Source organism: Rhamphochromis sp. 'chilingali' (genome assembly GCF_963969265.1).
Source record: "Rhamphochromis sp. 'chilingali' genome assembly, chromosome: 22".
Taxonomy (NCBI): Eukaryota; Metazoa; Chordata; class Actinopteri; order Cichliformes; family Cichlidae; genus Rhamphochromis; species Rhamphochromis sp. 'chilingali'.
Window position 1 is genome coordinate 20,890,196 of NC_137950.1, and position 21,796 is coordinate 20,911,991.

General features: G+C 40.5%; 1 protein-coding gene across 2 annotated transcripts in view; it reads left to right on the forward strand.

The window, feature by feature from the left end:
• Window positions 1-21,796, forward strand: part of dock1 (dedicator of cytokinesis 1) — a 206,297-nt gene that overhangs the window by 26,286 nt on the left and 158,215 nt on the right. The window contains exons 3-16 of one of the 2 annotated variants that reach the window (XM_080873751.1): window positions 72-112; window positions 249-304; window positions 1,099-1,195; window positions 3,997-4,145; window positions 4,749-4,884; window positions 6,996-7,153; window positions 7,406-7,487; window positions 7,990-8,125; window positions 9,291-9,363; window positions 11,824-11,963; window positions 13,346-13,471; window positions 14,964-15,088; window positions 17,949-18,047; window positions 18,480-18,552. In XM_080873751.1, coding sequence (XP_080729877.1) covers window positions 72-112; window positions 249-304; window positions 1,099-1,195; window positions 3,997-4,145; window positions 4,749-4,884; window positions 6,996-7,153; window positions 7,406-7,487; window positions 7,990-8,125; window positions 9,291-9,363; window positions 11,824-11,963; window positions 13,346-13,471; window positions 14,964-15,088; window positions 17,949-18,047; window positions 18,480-18,552 — 1,491 coding nt within the window. The remainder of the gene's footprint in view (window positions 1-71; window positions 113-248; window positions 305-1,098; window positions 1,196-3,996; window positions 4,146-4,748; window positions 4,885-6,995; window positions 7,154-7,405; window positions 7,488-7,989; window positions 8,126-9,290; window positions 9,364-11,823; window positions 11,964-13,345; window positions 13,472-14,963; window positions 15,089-17,948; window positions 18,048-18,479; window positions 18,553-21,796) is intronic. The other variant, XM_080873752.1, reaches the window with a different exon arrangement.

The following is a 21,796-nucleotide window of genomic DNA, read 5'->3' on the forward strand; positions in this document are numbered from 1 at the left end:
AAACTGTGATTTGTTTTAGGAGGGTTTTTTTCTCCTTGTGTAACATGGTTTGTAACCGTTCTCCTTATTAGACTGGTACAGAGGCTATAGGCTGAGGAGAAAATCCAAAAAGGTGAGCAAAAAACTACATTTTAAACACTTAAATTTGCTACTTACACATTTGAACTTTACAACTTCAGTTTTTCAGTTCTTCAAATGCTCTTTCGGCTTTTACACTTACGTCTCTTTTCGATCTCTTTCTCTTCCAGGGCATATTTCCCGCTTGCTACATACACCTGAAAGAGGCCACGGTCGAGGGCAGCGGGTCAGTACTGCTAAGTCAAATTTCTGAATGCTTCTTTATTATATTATATTTATCAGGAGCAACAAACAGTGTTAAAGATGGCACCAGAGATCAAACAGGAAGCAAGTATATAACAAGTTTTTTAGTTGATAGATCTGCTGAGAAAATTAGGGACTAGATAAAGTGCAAGTTGTTTGTAGACACCCTCGGAGGTTGTTTCAGTGGAAAGGTCTGCGCTTGATGTGATGTGACATGTGTGTTCGCTTTGGCACAACTTGCGGCGCTGTTTTTGTTTTGGTCTGTCTTCTTTGATTTCACCAGCACAACACAAAGATGAAACCCAAACTTCAGAATCTTTGAATTAAATTGAGAATCTTTAGGCACTGATATTTTTTAATAGTTGGATTTTACTGATATAGTATAAGGAACATATATGTGATGATTACGCTCGACGCTGAAATCTCTCTTCTTCTCACACAACTTGTCCGTTTATGAATCTTATACCTATGTTATACTTTGTGCGTCCTTGACTATTTAATGGTCTACTTGGGTCCAAGTGATGACGTGACTGTGTGGATTTATCCACCTGTTACAGCTGCTACAATACAGCTAACTGAGAGAGAGAACTTCCAAGAGAACTCCGAGCAGAATGGAGTAATATAACAAGAATACCTACTTGTCCATGCTATCTGCAGCTCTCTTTGTGTGTAAGGGAGTATAATCCTGGCCTTAATGTGGAGAGGAAAGGGCAGACGGGACACAATCACTGTAAAACAAAAAAATAAATAAAATAAAATAATTCTTTGTCACTGCAGGCAAAAGGAGACAGTCATTCCCACTGAGCTGCCCTTGGTTCAAGAGGTTACCACGACACTGCGGGAGTGGGCTACAATATGGAGGGACTTATATGTGGTAAGCCAACCTTTGCTCCTCCAGTGGAAACACACACACATTAATAAAATGATAATGTGCATTATTTTATGGTTTATTTGCCCTTTTTTGTGTTTATTTCTATTTCACCAATTGTTTTTTGTCATATTTTCATGTTTATTGGTAAATACTATTTGGAGGATTTCCTGTAAAATACAAAAAATCTATTATTTTATGCTGACTCAGTGGCTTTAACAGATTTTTGCTTGTAACCAGCTTACCTGGACTCACTTGTATCTATAGAAATAAAAGAAAATGGGTAAGAGAAAAACATAAAAGTATAAGACTATAAAAGAAAAATGGAGCCACTGTGCCGTCACCTATTGGTTAGCAAAGCCCTGTTATGAAGCCATAAACACAGCAGTTTGCTTGGTACCAATAAATCCCCAGCCACACAGACCTAGAGGCCAGTAGGTGACCCCTACTAAGAAAAAAAAGTGTATTTCCCCAACACCAACCCCCTAGCAAATTGCACTTAGAATTTCGTCATTTAGCAGTCGCCGTAGGTCACAAGAACTTTGTGTGGTTGCCAGGGGAACATTCAGCAGTTTCTTGTTATCTTGCTGTTTTAAAACTGGACATGACGACTGAAGTGTGCATTTAACTGAAAAATTGAGGGATGCTGAGTGCTCAGATGCTAGCAACTTATCACATGGTGAAACATTAAATGTTATCGTGTTCCTAGGCACGAGTGAGGGCTATAACTTATAGGGTGAAGTGATGTTGTATATTCAACATGAATCTAAACCGATTCAGTCCATAAACTAATCTTGAAACTGTTTACTAGGGCGATAGACAGGGCAGGGCTATCCTTCCACAGACTTCTATAAAATCGGTGTTGTTTTACAACAGGGGTGTCCAAACTTTTTTCACTGAGGGCCACATACATAAAAATATAGGAGGGGCTGGGCCACTTACTAGAAATTAGGTATATAACCTTAACTTTAGTGTATTAAAGTTAGAAAAATCACTTAAAAGTGGTCGAATATGTTATATTGTTGAATATAATTAAAGACGAAACTGCCTTCATCACAGCTTTCCATAAATGGATCTTTATTGATTTATTCAGAAAAAGCTTTGGTAGCTCATTCTCAGAACAGCAGCCTCAGATTTCTTCTTAGACAGAAGATTTACAGCACAGAGAAAAAACAACAAAGGGGAAAATGGGACGGGTACATTTCAAGTTTGTTATTTAAGTTATTAGGCTTAGCAACACACCTATTAACGTTCGTTTGAAACCGTTATCAACATTAACAGACTGAACTGGACTTAATAACAGGAGTGCATATATTTTAGTAAATTATTCTGGTGAGTATCAGCTGCGCTGGGTATGTAAATCGGGCCATCCAGCTGCGGTGCTGATCGTATGCCACTCGTGCCAAAAATCCGGACAAATGTCACTTGATCAAGGAGCAAATCTGCATCAGATGAGATCAGCTGACTACATGTGCGTGCGCTGTGCACAGCGGTGTGTACTCTGTGTGTTAACAAGAAAAGCGCATATAAGAAAGTTGTGCGCAAAAGCACGGTAGTGACAGAATTGATGCGCATTATTGATATTTGAAGCATGTGTACCTGCACATTAACACACGGGTACTGTGGAATATATGTTTTTACTCACCTAAAGCGCTCGTGCTCTCGTCCACTCCCCGCAAAAAAATAGCAGCTGTGCGGCGTCTGTGGCATCGGTGCTCTCATCGCATGCGATGGTGTAAAAATCAAAAGCACAGCTTTATCAGACAGTTGCAGTTTAATGTTGGCTGACGAGTCTTCAATGCGTTGCACAACCGTATCTCTGGACATGCTGACGTTGTTGAAGTCCTGCACTTTTTCCGGGCACATTATTTCGGTGACTTTAACGAGGCAGTGTTTTATGAGGTCTCCATCTGAAAAAGGCTTGCCATGTCTTGCGATGAGTTGGGCGACCTCATAGCTGGCTATTGTAGCCTTTTCCTGGACCTTTTGAGCACGAAAAAAATACTGTTGCTGACCACGCAGGAGAGCTACCCTGTGCTTTAATTTCTCCTCTCGCTCAGCACCAGTGTAGGATGCATAGGCCTGATGTTTGGTTTCATAATGACGTCGTACATTATACTCTTTCATAACTGCCACAGTTTCAGTGCAGATCAAACAGACACACTTCCCCTTGAATTCTTTGAAGAAATATTCGCTCTCCCACCGTGTCTGAAATTTTCTGCATTCACTTTCTACCTTTCGCTTCTTTGGTTCTGCCATGTTTAGTAACTTGGGGTACATTTCTTCTGTGATTGTCCTTTTTGGTGGAGCAACTGCCTTGATCAACAGTAGCTCCCCCTGGTGTTAAAACTAAGAAGTGCAATACACTTAAGCAAAAGTTGAAGTGCGGGCCATATTCTATTCTATTTATAAAATTATTTGCGGGCCAATTAAAAATGGATCGGAGTTTGGACACCCCTGTTTTACAACCATGGGAGTCGCCCTCTAGTGGTCATTACATTTGCTTCACTTTTTATGCCTGGAAGCTACATCCATCTTATATATACAGTCTTTACATGACTTCTTTAATAAATAAAAGTTACATTTAAACTAAAATAAGTATATCAAAAGTGTAGAGACACACTTTCAACAAACATTGCGGATACACAAAAAAGGTTTTTATTAAGTCATCATCTTCCCTGCCCTGGCTGGTGCTTATCACCACATTATAGCCAAAAACTGAGGTGCAAGTTTCTACTAGAGTTCAAACTTTTTTTCTTAGCTTTTCCTAATGTGTCTAAGCTGTACATTGTTGTTCTGCCTAACAGGGAGACAAGCGTGAGATGTTCAACTGTGTCCGTGACATGATCTACGACCTCATTGAATGGCGTTCACAGATTCTGTCCGGCACCCTCCCACAGGACGAGCTGAGTGAGCTCAAACAGAAAGTCACCTCCAAGATAGACTATGGCAACAAGTGAGTCTTCAGCTGTGAGAGTGTTTTATATTTTTCCTTCTCTCCCTATGGCTTATATCCCTTTATCCTCAAATCTATCCGGAAAAAACAAGTCTTGTTGGAAGAGGTCAGCAGTGTCAGTCAATAGAAAATGACAGGTCATCACTTAGCTTGAGAACAAACTGATGGGGTTTAGCTTCAGCAAACTGCACTGTATTCCATCATGAAATGACAGCTCTTGCACTATCTGCAGTGGGCCTAGAAAATCAGTTGGAAATGAAAATCGTGAAGCTCTTTTCTGCTCCTGTGATGAAATTTTGAACCTTTGGCCAGGTAGAGAAATGAATTTTCCCTCAGAAGCAAGTAGTGATCAGCTGATGAAATGCAGCACTGAGTATATGTAGACATATACTGTTGTTTTTTCTGGCTCCCCTGCATAGCAGAAAGATAGGTTTCGAAAGAAAACAGTGGAGCCGAGGTTATGAATATGAAGTAGAATTTGGGCAGGAAATAAGGTGACAGGAGTACATGTTTATAAATAAAATGTGTTGTTTCCTTTCTGACAAATGCACACTGTCTTGGTGGGTCTGAGCGCTTGTTAACTCTACCCTCTATTTATGCAAGGTACCTGGATCTTGATCTGGTGGTCAGAGACAAAGATGGGAACATACTGGACCCAGAGCTCACCAGCACCATCAGCCTGTTCAGGGCACACGAGGCAGCTTCCAAACAAATTGAGGACCGGATCCAAGAGGAGAAGGTAAACAGACAAACTCAGTAGAGAGAAAAACTGAATATATTACTGTTATTTGCTTGTTGGAAAGACATTTAATTTGCAAGTTTTTCGATTCTGAAATTTACTGTTGCCAACTTTGTGACTTTTCATAAACCAGCAGCAGCTATTTTTTAAGTGGCTAGCAAATATAACAAATCCAGGGAGTTTAAAAAAAACAAAACACTTTTGTTGGTATGTAGTTTAGCTGTCCCGCTTCTGATATCAGCAGAAATCAAAGCACAGCACCAGTATCTCTAGTTAAGTCTCATTTAGCAACTCCTAATGATTATTATTGTTCTTGTTCAGCACTACTGAACCTCCAAGGCCCAGAATATGGTATTTGGGACAGCTCTATTATCCAGATACTATATTAAAGCTTAGCAAATGCCCATTAGCGCACAGTGTGAATGAACACAGATCACATCATGATCTTGTTCCTTCTGCGTCATCGAATCTCAGCTGGTCAATCAAGCACGATTATAGTGTTTGCATTAAAAAAGAAATAAAAACAAGAAGGGTAATCACAGATTTCCACAGTAAGGACATCTGACAAAAGTTGTTTGGTTTTCTGTGCAGTTTGGGCACAGCTGTTTCAATCTTTCTTTTTATTACTTACTTTTTTATGTCACTGTAAAAGATGATGAGCTGGTCTTCTGCAATAATATCTGCCATTCTTCATCCAAAATAATATCTGTAATTTTAGCCACGAAATGGCTAAGATTAGTGGTGATGTGACTTTAGCTTCCATGGTACACCCCTTTGGTCCAGTCTCAACTACTAGATAATCTTTACTGATTCAGTTACCAGTAGTTTTTGTGTGCCTTAGACCAGCGGTCCCCAACCCCCAGGCGTGAGTCGTTCGGTACTGGGCCGCGAGAGTTGATGCTTGGGTATGAAATTTATGGTTTTTAGGGTTATTATCGTTAACACGGTTCCCCTGCGTTTTTTCCCCGTGTTGAAGTTGTGTGTCTTATTTTGAAAGGAATATTTCCGCGTTACCATAGCGATTAGAGAGCAATAAGGAGCAGAGAGGAGGATGTTACTCTCAATGTTCAGGAGGACGCTGCTAATAAAGTTACACAATTGCACAGTGAATTTGTGTTTATTATTATAATTATAAAATACCACAGTTTGTGTCTTGGTCATATAATTTTATTTTGTTGTATTTATCCGCGACACCTTAAAGGCCGGTCTGTGAAAATCCGCTGCTATAGACTGTTCACCTGAAGCGGATGTTTCACTGTATCCAGTACCTCAGTTAATGACAAATTACAGCGACATTCCCTGTGATTTGTGTTTATTGCTAAAGTGTGCGTGTGTGTTTTGATAGCATGATAAAATGCTAAACTAAAGGGGTTAACATGTTAAACACATCAGCCATTGGTATGATAACACTGTCACTGCCTCTTTTTAACCCATCTGTACTGATGCACATCCATACAGATTGTTTTACCGTTCCGTTTTCCAAAAAGATGACCTAAACCACTTTGATTCAATCTGCGATGGGGTTTTGGCATTTGAACAACTTTGGATTAAAAGTAGGACAAATTGAGCCAATCCTGGTACACTAAAATGCTTGATTTCTTTAGAAAGTCAGGAGCCGTGCCAGATTCCCAATCTATTTTACTTGGCTTATCAGTGGTGTGCCACACCTGAATGTCAGTTTGCAGTATGTAGGGAGTGCCAGCCACTAAGTGCCCTGCAGTTATGTGGTCTCATCGTACGTGACCTTTCCTTTGGAGGTCTTTAATGCATATGGATGGCCAATAAGAAAGTGTCCAGGTCAACACGATGAATATTAATGACGTGACCGCAGCATATTTTTGAAGGACGCTAGGGAATAGGTTCTTTTACTGTATATGCAGTCCTGGAGATCAAGTAAATGTAAAGGCCTCTTTATTCAATGTGAAAGATATTAGGAGCTTTTTAACTTGTTAGATTTTTTTTTGTGTGTGTGTAAAAAAACAAAAACCAACCACAGTGGCTAGTCTTAATCCAATGTACAGCTGGCATCAGCACTGTTTCTCTGTCAATACACTGCTGCGCATGAACAACGTGTGATACTGCTGATTCCCCTCCGTTTCTCTGTTTCTCAGTCTCAGAAGCAGAATATTGATCTGACGAGGCAAGCAAAGTTCGCTTCCACGCCAGCTTTCGCCCTCTTTGTGACTCTGAAGAATGTGGTGTGTAAGATTGGCGAAGATGCAGAGGTGCTCATGTCGCTTTACGACCCAGTGGAGTCCAAGTTCATCAGGTAAACCCTTTCATTTATTCACGCTTCAGGATTGTGACAGCAAATTATTGTGTTGAGCTGCTCAGCTGAGGAGTGTTACATATGCCTCCAGCATTAGTCAAGCAGACTAATGTCTGGATTAACATTCAAGGTTCTGTAGCTCTGAAGGAAACTGATGTTAATGCTGTTAATCTCGGTGTCTGAATTCACTGTATTGTTTTTGTTTCACCTGTGAACGTCATGCTCCTCCCCCCTGACGTCTCTCCCTTACAGTGAAAACTACTTGGTAAAATGGTCAAGCTGTGGCCTAGTAAAAGACATCGACCAGCTTCATAATCTGCGGGCAGTCTTCACAGTGAGTGTTTGGATGTGTAAATGCATGTGATTATAGTGTGCGCACACTCGCCTGTAGTTCACTGTTTATTCAGCCATGTTACGAAGCACGTGCGAGCCTGTTTGCAGAGCCTGTATTTGTTAAGCTCTCTCAGAAAGAGCCCAGCTTTCTGTATGTATTTACTAAGACCTCTATCTGATGGACGCCCAAGGGCAGAAGGGTCAGTGTGAGCCCACTGGGAGGACTTTCCAAGGTTTGGAAAAATGAATCTGTGGACACAATCACATATGTTGCTGAAGCAATTTGCGGTAAAATGTTTGGCTTTTACGTAAACTCATTTTCACCGCAGAAAGTGCTATTAATCGATCAGATAAAGGCTGCTGTCAGATGGGGCTTTAAATCCAATTGTGTTTTCCAGAGGATTTTCATCCCTATGTTGTACAATCTGATTGAAACAGCCCGGGATTTGTAGTGACTCTAAGGCGCTTTGTTAGAACTTTTTTTCTCCTTTACACCTCTTCAGGACTTGGGTAGCGAAGATCTGAAGAGAGAAAAGATCAGCTTCGTGTGTCAGATTGTAAGAGTTGGACGGATGGAGCTACGAGACAACAACACCAAGAAGCTGACGTCAGGTCTGAGAAGACCCTTTGGAGTGGCAGGTACAGAAGACAGCACGGAGACTTCATGATAATCTATTGTTCTAAAGATCTGCGTGAAATAAGCTGCTCTGTATAGAGCCCCGGCTTTGCTTGAATATCATAATGTGTACCAGTTCTTGTTTTGCATTGTGGTAAAAGTAAGTATTGTGCCTTGCGTGGCTGAGTAAATATATTTGGGTAAAATTGAGAGGTTTCCAGCTAAATGAAAGGGGGGGGGGGGGGGGGGGGGGGAGAGAGAAAGTTTTGATTTATTGCCTGTTGGCAAGCTGCCAGGCGTATCGTAAACTAATTAGATTGCCATTTTGCCCACAGTTATCCAACAGAGAAAATTACGCCCCTCTCTTGGTGTCTTTTTTTTTTCCTTTTTCCAGTGCCACTTGAGGGGAAGGTAAATGACAGCCTGATTTATGATGGCCTATCTTTAGACATCATCATTATTTGCCGCTGTACACAGCGTGATGGAACGCTTTTTGAGATTCGCTCTTTTTTTAGGCACAATTATAAAGGTTTGCTGACTCTCACACAGCTGCTGTAAACTTTGGCGTCAGTGTCATTTTTATGTTTGTGTTATCTTTAGTTGGTCTGTCCAACAGACAGACTTGAGAATGCATTTCCTGTTTCGTCGGCAAGCTCTGCTGTCAGGTTTTTCCGACTCAAATGCCTGCATTCAAACGCGCAAACAAAGCAAACTGGAAAAAAAAAAATAATAATCATGCGTCTTGTTGTAAAGAAGGACTCATCATTCTAGCATCTAACATAATTCTGTTTAATATTACACCATGAGGCTGCTACTCGCATCCTTGCGGTGGTATCTTATTGACATATTGTGATAACTCTACTCAAAGCCGTATGCTATGTCACCTTATGATCTTCCTGTTCATTTCGCTGTAACAGCTATTTAAAGAAACTTCATTTCATATTTAATCATTGTTTGTTTTAAGCTTCAAAAGGCTTGTGCACATCGTAACCACTACTCAGATTTTCTCCTCACAGCTCAGCCTCTGACTTAATTAGTGCTCATCAAAGAAAATCCCAACATTGGCTGAGACAGCTTTTACCCCCTGATGTGGCCCACCATGCAGTTTTCTGGATCTCTTTCATAGCCACGCTACACTCTGCAGGCCTTGAGAACGTTTTAACCCCCACCTCTCTCCTTTTTCCACAGTAATGGATGTCACTGACATCATAACAGGCAAAATGGACGACGAGGATAAGCAGCACTTTATCCCATTTCAGCCGTAAGTGCATTGTGCTGAAGCACAAAATAAATCACATTTAACATGGAGGTCCTTTAAGTTTTGGATAAACTTGCCAAAAAATAAATAAAAGAAGCAAGACTGATACATTTTATGGCTTAAAATTTCATCCATTATTTTAGGTATACACTGTATATCCGAAAAGGTAGTGTCGTTTTTCTTTCTACAAGTTTTGTCTCCTTGACGCCAGATTAGAAGGGGTTTTAAGACTGTAACACTCCCCTATTCCCCGCTGACTCAATTAAGGCAATCTCATTAACTGCTACCATTTTTGTAGGATAGTGTAAAGAGGCAGAGCAACCTTTTTTCTTAACGTGATTTCCTGCATAATTGAAATGCCTCACATTCAGGCAGTTTAGCTTGCTGATCACCTCACATAATGGGCTTATCTGTGAGCATAAATCATGGAAATTAGAGGAGGTTTTACAAGGAGTTATTTATGTCCAAGTGTGAATAATTGCCATTCAAAAACAGAGCAAGTTTTGAAACAGAAGCTTAATAATGTGTTTTCAAGGAAGCGAGGGAGCCGTTTAGAGAACGTGACACAGTGGTGTGATTTAGCTTCTGGCAGCCAAACAGAAATTTAAATAGGTTAAATTGGCAATAATCTTACAGACATTAGATTTGAGACTCAATTGAGTTGTTGTAAAAAAACAAACAAGCTGTACTGACATGTCAATTCAGTAATAAACGATAGTTGAGTGGCAGGAAAAAGAATGACAGCTATTGTGAGATACTGAAATTGACGGATATTCTCTGTTTTAGATTAATGATGTTAGCCAGCCAAGTCCCTAATTTAAAGGCATCCTCTTGGGCTCCAGGAAGTTCATATAGTGACTGGCCACTTTATTAGTTACACCTTGCCAGTATCAGTTTAGAAGCCCTTTTGCCTTATTCTTAGTTGCATAGGTTCATCAAGGTGCTGCAAAATTTGCATGATAGCATTACAGTTTCTGTAGCTTTGTCAGCTACACATCCATGATGCAAATCTCCTGTTCCACCACATACCAGAAGTGCTCAACTGGATTGAGATCTGGTAACCGTGGAGGCCAAGAAGTACAAATAACTTGTTATTTTCAAGTCATTTGAGCTTTGGGGCGTGGCTCGTTGTCTTGTTGGAACAGCCATCAGAAGATGAGTACACTGTGGTCATAAATGGACGGAGATGGTCAGCTACAATACTTGGCTGTGGTGTTTTAGCGGTGCTCAGTTAGCACTAAGGAGCCCAAAGTGTCCCAAGAGCTTGAAACTTGGATACAAGGCAAGATGGATCAATGTTTTCATGCTGTTTACACTAAATTCTGACACTGCCCTCTGGGTGTTGCAGCAGAAATTAAGACTCATCAGATCTGGCAGCAACAACCGTGTCATGTTCAAAGTCTCTTAAATCATCTTTCTTCCCTGTTCTGATGCTCATATTGAATTTCAGGAGGTCGTCTCGGCCATTTCTACATGGTTAAATGCACTAAGTTCCTGCCATGTGTTTGTCTGATTAGATATTTGTATGAACAACCAGTGGTGTAACTAATCAAGTGGCCACTCAGTTTTGACATTTTGAAGGTTAAAGGTAACATAATTTTAGAAATGCAAATTTAAGTCAAAATCTGTCTTTTGGTGGTTGTTGTACAATGTTTGAGTGAATTCAGTGTCTGAATGTGCAAATGTTTGTTGTTGCTTATTCATCTTCCTTGCTCGGGCTGATTTTGGTTTAAGATGGGAGACACTGAAAACAGTGCGAGGGGCAGAGATTCTTTATTGCTTCCTCCGTGCATCACTACAGTCGTCTTCTCCATGCTCATCTCCTTCTGCTTGTTAAGAAGCCTCTACACAGCAGACGCCATCTTTGCTCACAACACACTTTCCTGTGACAGCTGCCACACATGTGGTGCCTCCCAGATCACATCTGCTACTTTTTATGCTCTGTGCATCAGCTGTTTCAATGAATTTGTTGCCCTACGGAGTACAAAACATGTTATACTTGGTACTTATATTTGAGTGTTTTTCTGATGCTAAGCAGAGTTTGTTTCTGAGATTGGATTTTTTCTGGGGTTTTCTAGGGGGGGGGTGCATCTTTAAAAATAAAAGGGAAAAAAACCCAACCAAGATCAAACTTGGGAAAGTCAGCATTCACTCTGATACTGTTGCTCTATGGATACTGACTGGACTTAATTTCCTAAATGATCATTTTTCTTTGTGTTTCTTTCATGACCCATCCTGGCTCGCTGTTAACTGCTAACAAGTGGCTTTGTGTCTGTCATGGTATTCGCATCACTCTTCGGTGTGTCTCTCTTTTCTCTCTGTCTGTCCCTCATCCCACTCCCCTTCTTACAACCATCACTTTATGGCTCTTCCTGCCCCACTCCTCCACCTTCTCCTCTTCCTCCTCCTGTTCCTGCCACCTCTCCTTCTCCGTGGTGTTTGCCTGGTGTGTACGTACTGCAGGCTAGCGTTGGATGACGCCATTCGCCACAAGCAGCTGAACATCTCCCGTTTTTCACCCAGGGTGGCAGGGGAGAATGACTTCCTCCAGACAGTCATCAACAAAGTTATCACCGCCAAAGAGGTCAATCACAAGGGCCAAGGTACAGTGCAACAGTTCTGATAGAGGAACCGAGGCCAAGGAAGAAACTCGCCTCACTACATCGGGCGTTTGTACACTTTGTACAGGCGACGGAAAAACTGTTATAAAATTATTATTTCTTTCTTTTATTTTCTTCTTTCATTTGGGTTTCATTTAGTCAAGAATTTTTCTTTTAATTCAAAACATCAGAAAAAAGCCCAGTTTTCTGTCAAATTGTCCTTGCCATCGTCACCTCACATGAACCAGGAGAAAAAAATCTATTTTATCTTTTGATTAAATCAGATGCTGCTAAAAATCTTTTTTTGAAGTCAGTGCAAGCCTTATTTTTTTGTTTTAGATCTTTTTTTGTACAAGGTACTATTAACCCCAACATACTTGCAAGGCAGTAAAACTGTTCCACTTGCTAATGAAAAACACAATTTACTCTTAGCGCTCACACCATAAATTACTGCTCACACTATAAATAGTCGGTCTCATCGCCAGGACTACAGTATCCAAGCGATCCAGCTGTTAATTAAGCTGTTGAGACTTTTGTGAAGAATGGCGCTTATCAAGGACTCGACATCTGTGCTGAGAAGAACAACCTTCACCATCTGAGGGATTTGTGCTGCTGAGGAGGGGAAATAACATGACAGTCTCCATGGTGTTGTCACGCCCAATGAAGACGTACTTGGATAAATGTCAGGTCTGCCCTGACCCTCGCTGGGAAGAACAGTGGAGTACTCGCAGCAGCTGTTTCGGTCATGTCCACATATCAAAAGACTTCCAGCTAACCTAGTGAGGGATTTGTCACTCATAGCAATAAGGGGCCCATAAAGTGTAAGTGAATAAAGTCTCTAAGGTTCACAAGGACCACTCATTCTTGTGGCCTGTGAACAAGGGCACTACAGACTGCTTTAATTTGATCCATTCAGTCATTTCTTCTTCAAAGCTGTGACTCTGTGGGTCTTTTTTTTTTCTCCCCCCCCCTAGAGAATATTAAGAGTGAGTGAAGCCACCTTTAAATGTGCTTACAGAGCTGAAACTGGCTTGCCATGCATTTTGGAAAAAGAGCCAAGGATTTCTCCCAATCAGAAGAAAGTCAGAGCAGCTACTGGTGTCAGATTGTTTAAAAAAAAGAAAAATTAAAAGACTTGGTACAAACAGATGAAATGAAAACAATATAGACTATAAATAGTTCAGAGATTTTCTCTCTAATACAATAAAACCGTACTTGTGTCGTAGCTTTTAGTCACAGCAGCTTATCACACCCAACTTTGAACCAAGCAAAACGCACAAAAATGAATCACTTTCCCTAGAGTTGATTCATGCCTCTTTACCTGTCTCCTCATGACATACTGCTTTACTTGATGCCTCACTTCCTTTTCTTGTTTCCATTACCAGGCCTGTGGGTCACTCTGAAGCTGCTTCCTGGAGACATCCATCAGATAAGAAAGGATTTCCCTCACCTTGTGGACCGATCAACAGCCGTGGCTCGCAAGATGGGCTTCCCTGAGATAATTATGCCAGGTTTTAAAAAGCTTCCCCTTTGCTGCCTGCCTCAGAAAGTTCCCTGGCTAAATGGCTGAATGCTTTCAGTGGGGTTCATAACCCTGTTACAGAAAAAAGTCAGGATTCAGTGTAAAATGTAAATAAAAACAGACCGAAATGATTGAATCCCCATATTTAATTGAGAAGCTCGACAATATTTAATAAAAACATTTGGACGAGGGCAGGTGTATGACCGTCTCGCATCACCTCTGATATTCTTTTTGCGAAACACCCTTAAAGGATTTTTAAGACTGGCTACACATTTCATATTAGAGCAACATTCTTCCTTGATATAAGATTGGAAGCGACTCAGTCTGAAGCCTCCTTTGTTGTATTTTTCATTTCACAGTTCTTCAAATGTTCTCAGTTGGTGACAGGCCAGGACTGCAACCCTGTGTCTCAGACAAGCTGTGATATACTGTGCTTTCTCAGCATGGCGCTTAACTGATCAGGTCTCCAATAAAGTAAAGCGATGCACAATTGTATTCCTTTGCTGCCTGTCAGAATTTACTAATTGTAATATTGATGCTTTGTAGCTGATGGAGTAACCTGAAATTAGGCTCACCACCATGAAAAAGACACAATGTGGAAGGTGACACGTCCAGCTCCAAAATAGATTTTTCAGCATTAATAGTGCTTCCAAAACTTGTACAAGTTGTGCATTAGTACACCCTCATAGCATCATGTGCACTGATAACATGCTCTCTTCAAAGAGAGACGAAAGGCTTTCATATTTTTATTGGTCAGATCACAAGACAGATTTCCATGTCACCTCAATACATCATAAATGAGCTCTGGCCCAGAGAAGGATCCGGTTCTTCTGCGTCTTCTTGATATGTGATTGTTTGCATAGTGGAGTTTAAACTTGCATCAGTGGAAGCAAGGAAACGATGTGTTAACTCACAATGGGTTTGCATTTTTAATGCAGTGCTACCTGGGAGATCCCAAATTCTTAAGTTGTTGTAGTATTTCCCACAGAGCAGTGAGCCTTTCCCATAATACTCTTTTTATACACAGCGATGCTACTAAATAATTTAATGAATTGTCATTTTTTCACCCAGCAGGTGTTTTCTTTTAATATTTTCAGTTGTCCCTGTTCAGTTTATAAAAAAAGAGGATCAAACTCAAAATGAACATTTATTTAAAAGTATTTATTTATAGTAGTAGTATTTATTTAAAAAAAAAAAAAAGTAGTTAAATATGGGGTTTAATTGATTTGCAAATCAGTGTTTTGTTTAGATTTTATCCAGTGTCCTACTTTACTGAAAACTGTTGCAGTTCATAAAATATTTGTAATACAGAAAAAACCCAAGACATTATTTATTTATTGGGGCAAAGTCAGTCATACATATAATATCCAGTGTTGCTGTAATATTAATATTATTGAAAAGGATAAAACTGAAGCCCTAAGAAGCGTCGAAGCGTTGGTGGTTTCTCATTTCTTGTTTTTGTTTTTCTTTATTTCCTAAAGGGGATGTGCGAAACGACATCTACGTGACTCTGGTTCAGGGGGATTTTGACAAAGGGAGTAAGACAACCCCCAAAAACGTTGAGGTGACCATGTCGGTTTATGATGAGGACGGCAAGAAGCTCGAGGTAGGACCGAGGAATGTTAACCTACTGCTTTGGTATTTTTCCTGTGCTCTCAGCATTCAGGACACGAGTGCTGTAACCAAGTGGTTTCTCAGACAGACTGTGATATTACCCGGCTTCCTTTAGTCTCACACTGCTCAGCACTGCGCTTAACTGACCAGGTCTCCTATAAAGAAGAGTGATACACAGGGAAACTGTATGTCTTTGCTGCTTGTCAGGATTTACAAGTTGTAATATTGTTGCTTTGTGGCTGATGGAGAAGCCTAAAATTTGGCTCACTACCATGAAAATCAGCCGTTGTCAGAGCCAGTAACAAACTCAGGCATGTGGACAGGCAACGTGGGCAGCATAATGATGATGTGAAATCAGCATTTTTCTTCTGGTATAATTAATTACCTTTGCTAATGAAGTTAGAGGGATCATTTCTCCCCTGTCTAATTGTTTGTAAGCAAGCTGTCTCAAAATCTGTATTTTTTTTAATGCAATCTGCAGCGCTTGGTAAAAAAATCTGTTAATTAATCTTACATCAGAGGAATAATCAATTCTTGAGTAGCTTCTGCTTATAAATTGTATTTTTATAGAATGAGGATTGGAATCTCATGTGCACTTGTTGAGTTTTTTTTTTTTTTTTTTGAATACCCATCAGAATATATAAGATGCATAGATAAGCTGTTACACCTACAAAGCAGATCATTTGGTCTTGCAGGGAGGTGCAAGTATGACATTTGAGTGAAACCAACACTTAATGTAGGTGCAAGCTTATTCTAAGAATTCTAAATATTAGCAGTTGTTAACCTCAAACAGCAGTTGAGAACCTACCCCATATACACTACTGACTTCTTAAAGTCTATTCAAATATAAGAAGTTAACAGCAACAATACAGGTAACATCTGTTTTCTAGTTTATTGTCAGTTACTTTGAATTTGATTTGAATTAAGTAACTTAACTTTTGGATTGGCCTTTGGTATGCTGTGCGGCAGACTTATTGCAGATTTGTTTTAATAAACCACATCGACTTTAATCAGTCATACCTAAATTTTAGCCACTGACTGAGTCATAACCCTCGATCAAGTAAACTGAATTTTATACAAATCAATGCAGCCAGGTATGAGAGAGAGACTTTTCGAATTTGTAGCGCTCGATGAAGCAAAACTGTGTGTATTTTAGTGAGAGTGCGATAAAGAGAGATTTCTCAAATAGATTAGGGAAGCATATAAGACATAAAAGACATTTATATAGTGTCTCAAGCTTTTTAGAGCAGAATGGTGGTGGAAAATTGTACCATTTCCTCAAGTTTCACATTTTTAGCTGTTAAAGTTTCTTTAGAAGAAGGAAACGCTGCAACTTTTTGAAGCAAGAACCTAGTATGAGACAAATACAGCTATGATAAGCTGAAGCGGATACAAATTTGATGTGTGAATTCCCACCCTGTGTCATTATGTTTCGCTGAAGGTCTGTGTTCAAGGCTGTCTGAGCCTTTGCGGTATAATAAATAAAGTCAGTGACAGTAGAGAGCAAAGATCAAGAGAGATCGATCCTATCTAGAAGTGTTGTCACCATGTTGCTGTTGCATTGCAAAAGCTCCCTTGTTGCAAGAAATGCAAGAAGTGGTTAAATTCTTCCTTACCCTTCATGGATTTGATGGGCTGAAAGTCTCTTTCTTGATAATGAAACTTGGTTTTTCGGCTTTTATTCCAAAATAAAAAATGTCTTGTTTTCATTTTAAAGATGTATATGTATGTACTAGGCACTTGAAATAACTCTCTCCTCACACAGAGTTTTTTAACAGGTTAAATTTGTGGGTTTTGCTTTTTGTGTGTTTTTTTTCTTTTCATTTCTGCCTCCCTCAGGCTTCTGATCCTCTCTATTCTTCTCTGTCCATTCTTCTCTTTCCGTGTGACTTTCTGCCTCTGGTGTTTGTCATCCTTCCTCTTTCCTCCAAATCCTCCAGGATTTGTGGAGGCTGGACAGTAACTTTTTATTACCTTTGACTTTGATTAGCACCCCTCCAGAACTTCTTCTCACCTGTAGTTAGACCCTAGCCACTTTCACCCTCTGTGAAATCTGGAGCTGTCAGAAACCCTGGCCACTTAGAGAAGGAGCAGCACTGCTAGAGCTACCACCTGCCCCCCAGATCTGCTCAGCATGGCTGGGGGAGATGAGGTCTGTTATTCCTCATAATTGCTGGTTGTCAGAAACCATTAGTGTAGGAGTATTTCAGCAGCAGTACACTAGCAGGCCAGGGAGTCAGCTGGAGTAGTGGGAGGAAAGAGGTAGGCTGGCTGAACACAGATTGATCGAAAACAAGGCGTGCGCACCATCCGCTGTCACTCCATCCCTCTTGGCGAATCCTCAAGTGGGGCACGTAGTATTTTACATACGCACCCTGACCTGTTGTAGAAACGCAGCAGACCCGCTAGGAAGACCAATTTACACGTTTGGATCCATCAGCACCAGCTGGTCTGCTTCCCTGCTCTTGGCTTCCTTCCACGTCCTGCTGCATGGGAGCCACTGCTGCTCCTTCTTAAATAATTAATTTCTAATTTATTTCTTATTTCCACAATGCTGTCATGAGATTGACAGGCAGCACACAGGTGCTCATGCACAAAGCGCATCCAGACTTTTAAAGGCCATTCTGCTAGATTAAGGCTTTCTGCTCCAGGGGCTCTGCTTTATGAAATAAGTGCTAGTCAATTTTCCACATACTGTGAGCGTGCCAATATTTTGACAGAGTGATGATAAAGCAGTTCACCCATCACAACTATAGCACTTTATGCGAACTAAAAGCTAAGCAAGGATAACCAGATAACCAGTTATATTGTCTGACTACCTAATTGCTCTGTGTCTTTTACCTTTTATCTAGAATGTGATCTTTCCCGGAGCTGGAGATGAAGGGATCAATGAGTACAAGTCTGTTATCTACTACCAAGTAAAGCAGCCCCGCTGGTTTGAAACAATAAAGGTTTGTTTTTCTGCTTACTTCTGCCACTTAACGGTTTTTTCTTTACTCTTCTAAATCATTTTATTTTACCTTTACCTTGATACCATCCCCTTCATGTAGTTTCCAAAGTTTTTTCATTACGCCGCAGGCTTTTATTGCCAGTAATTTCTATCACAAGACTTTAGTGGCAAATGCGGTGGTGCAAAACTGTATAGAAGAGTGAAGTTATTCATCACACTTAAAGAAAGGCAAACTTTCTCTCAATTCCTGAAATCCCATATAATTATATAGCATTTTTTTGCAAAAGTGTTGCAACATGTGAGCTAATTTCTGTACAGCATAAAATCCAGGAAGTTTAGAGTTCACTCTGATTTCAGTTTGTCCTTATTTTCTGTGAGTGTGTGTGTTTATGTTCCTGGCTGTCAGCCAATCCTCTTCCGTCCTTTGTCTTAGGTTGCTATTCCCATTGAAGACGTGAACCGGAGCCACTTGCGGTTCACCTTTCGTCACCGCTCATCACAGGACTGTGAGTATAAATGTCAGCTTGTGAATAATCAGTTTTTCAGATGACCAACTGCACAGTTGGCTCCTAATCTATCCCCAGCAAATATAATGGAAGATATCCAAACCAAGCAGATGTGTTGCACAGTGATAAATACTTTGAAGCTCACCCTTTGTCACATTAATCAGAGGTATTAGTCTGTCCCCCGCACAAAGCAGCATCATGGAGTGGCTTGTCAGAGACTATGGCTGGGATGTGAAAAATGCCTGAGGGGACATATTTGTTTATTGGGACCAGTGTCTAGCTGAATGCAGCCAGCGTTGTACGCCCTTCTGTTTTCTGTTTTATTTACACCCTTTCTAATTTTCGGGGTGTAAAGGTCAGGGAAGCCTGGCAGTGGTAGTTCTGCCAGCCCATCTGCCTGCCACATGGCAAAGCTTTCCTACAGCCACAGGAGTGGTGCAGGAAAAAGGGTTTGGGGAGCATGACAGGTGTATACAGTATATACAAAGCAATCAGCTCAAATGGCACAGAAGGCAGAGCAGAACTTGGAGGACGTGAGGATTGGAAAGTATACCCTTTCGCTAATCTGCAGCTGCTGTCATCATCTACTTCCAAAATCCTCTTGCTTTGTTTGCTTCTCACCTGCATGCAGGTGGTTTGGAGGAAATTGCCAGGTCTCAGAGCTCAACGCTGGCTTATAATCCACTTGGAGAGCCTTCTTGTCATGCTCGGCACCTTGCTTCTCTGGAGACTAATGCTGTTACGAGACATGCCTTTGAAACTCTGACTTGCTGTTATCTTGGTGTAACGGTTACTTTAGAAACTGGCTCACCTCAAGTGACTCTGGGACTGCAGGGACATGCTGATTCCGCCAAACTTCAACTTTTCTCTGACAATTGACAATAGCGACATGTAGGGCTGGGCGATATGACCCAAAATTCATATCTCGATATTTTTTTAGCTGGATGGCGATATAAGATATATATCTCGATTTTTTTTTTTAAAGCCATAAGTTAAGAACAAAAAGAGAGTTCTTAGTCACACTGTGTCCCAGATGTCACACGGGCACTTTTATTTACATACAGCGTAGATGTACATGAAGAAATTACTCAAAAATAAATTATCAGCATTTATTAAATAATCATGGTCCATAAATAAAAGAAAATGTTGTTTTTGTGCATAACAAAAAGCTCACAATTGTGCAGTCAAAATGTAAACTAATAGACGCTGAGCATAATAACAAAGAGACAGATTTCACAGCTGCACCACGTCTCTGAACAGGTGCCATTTGTGGTCCTTATACACACACAGTACGTATCACTCCGCGAGGCTCCTCCCCGGTAGCCATAATCCTCCGACATCAAGCAGTGCAGCTCCGTAGCTTAGCAAAGTCATATTAAATTTTTTTTGACAGATTGCTGAGCGCTGTGTACCACATAAAATCGGTTCGTGGTCAGTAAGCACAACCAGAATTCATACATAAGGCGCACTGTCGAGTTTTGAGAAAATGAAAGGATTTTAGGCCGTGCAGCCCCTCCGGGCTGCATGTCGTTAGCGCGGTTAGCTCGTTAGCGCGGTTAGCTCGCTAACACGTTGACACCGTCCAGCCCCACGCACGGTAACTCGCTAACGGAGATTTTCCGCTTTCATCTTATCATTGCCTTGTCATTGTCAGGTGAAGCTATGGGGGAGGCGGAGTTGTGTTCAGTGAAGGAGAGGCGAGGCAGAGTAACGTTGCGTAGAGACAAAAGTGGACGAAAGAGAGGCAAACCTGCGGCTCCACAAGTATAATTATAACGTAACATAGACTATATCGATATAAACGATATTGTCACATCTTATATCTCGTATGAAAATATATCGATATTTTTAAAAAACTCGATATATCGCCCAGCCCTAGCGACATGTTAAAAAAGGTGTAATAGCTGGATTCTTTGGATTTGTGCATGGTGAACTGCTGCTGCTGGTGAATGTGCTTACAGTATAGAGACCAGGGTTTATTTTATGTTGGGTGTAAAGGTGATATTCCTATGTACATTGATCTAATTTTATCCATGTTTAAGATTGTATGCATCCGTGCAGGCATGTATTTCTATAATTTTCTGACCAACTTCTCTCACTGCCTCACTGTCGCTGTGTACGACTTAAATTTTCATCTCAGTTTGCAATAGATTGCTTTTAAGAGCAGAATAACACCTCCTGAAACTAGCATATTTGCACGTAATATCACAGACATACCGCAGACTGTACCAGAGGTCTGATCCAGATCTAGAGAGGGCATTAAGGGAAAACTCTAAGCTCGATAACCCGAAGAGTGAAGAAACTCATTTTTCATTTCACAGAGGAAGTTAACGTAAAGTCTGGGTCAGACTCTCTGAACCTAATATGCTCAATGAAACAAATCCTTACTCATCCACTCTTGCTGTGCTTGAAGGAACTATCCAACAAACCGTTAGATTTTCTCGTTTGTACAGTCGATATCAAAGCACATAATAGAATTCATTAATTTCCAATGTTTTCCATCCTTTAGACACGTTAAGATCTCATAAGACTACCTTAAAGATAACTGTTTTTGTGATCTGTCATCCATGTTGGCCATAGACTGCAATCTACGGTCGAGTCTTACTCAGATCAGAGTAAAATCTCTCTTATATTTTTTTCTATTACTGGGAGTGTCTGAGTTCAAGATACTTACTAGATTATCAGCCAGTTTCTCTACGCTGAAAACTTTAAAGTGCATTTCTATAGTGATCACTGTTTTAAATCTTTATGACGCTTTGTTCACTGATCCGTGTTTCACGTGTCTAATCCTTTGCCATACTGTGATTGGTTACAGTGTGGGAACATTCTTTATATACTTAAATATGCCATTTGGGAGATTATGTGAATATTTTTGAGCATGCACTGGGTAAGGTAGTGCTGTCCACCCACAGTAATGTGTGCTGTGTAGCCCAAATGCAAAAGCACAACTGCTGCTGGTAAGTGAGAAAGGGTGATACATTGGGAAGCTTATTTTCCCCACTTCAAACATCAGCAGGAAAGGTTCATTTGCATGCGTTGATTATTGACCATAAGTACCATACAGTACAATACAGTTTTATTTGTATAGCACATCACATCAAAATAAATCAATTAACAAAATACAGGTCAGGTACTACCAGTAGCACAGACAGAAGCGAGGCACTAATAGACCAGAAGAGTGAGGTAAAAATAGGTATCGGACCTCAGTTCAGAAGGAAGGTCAGTTCATAGATACAAAATATCA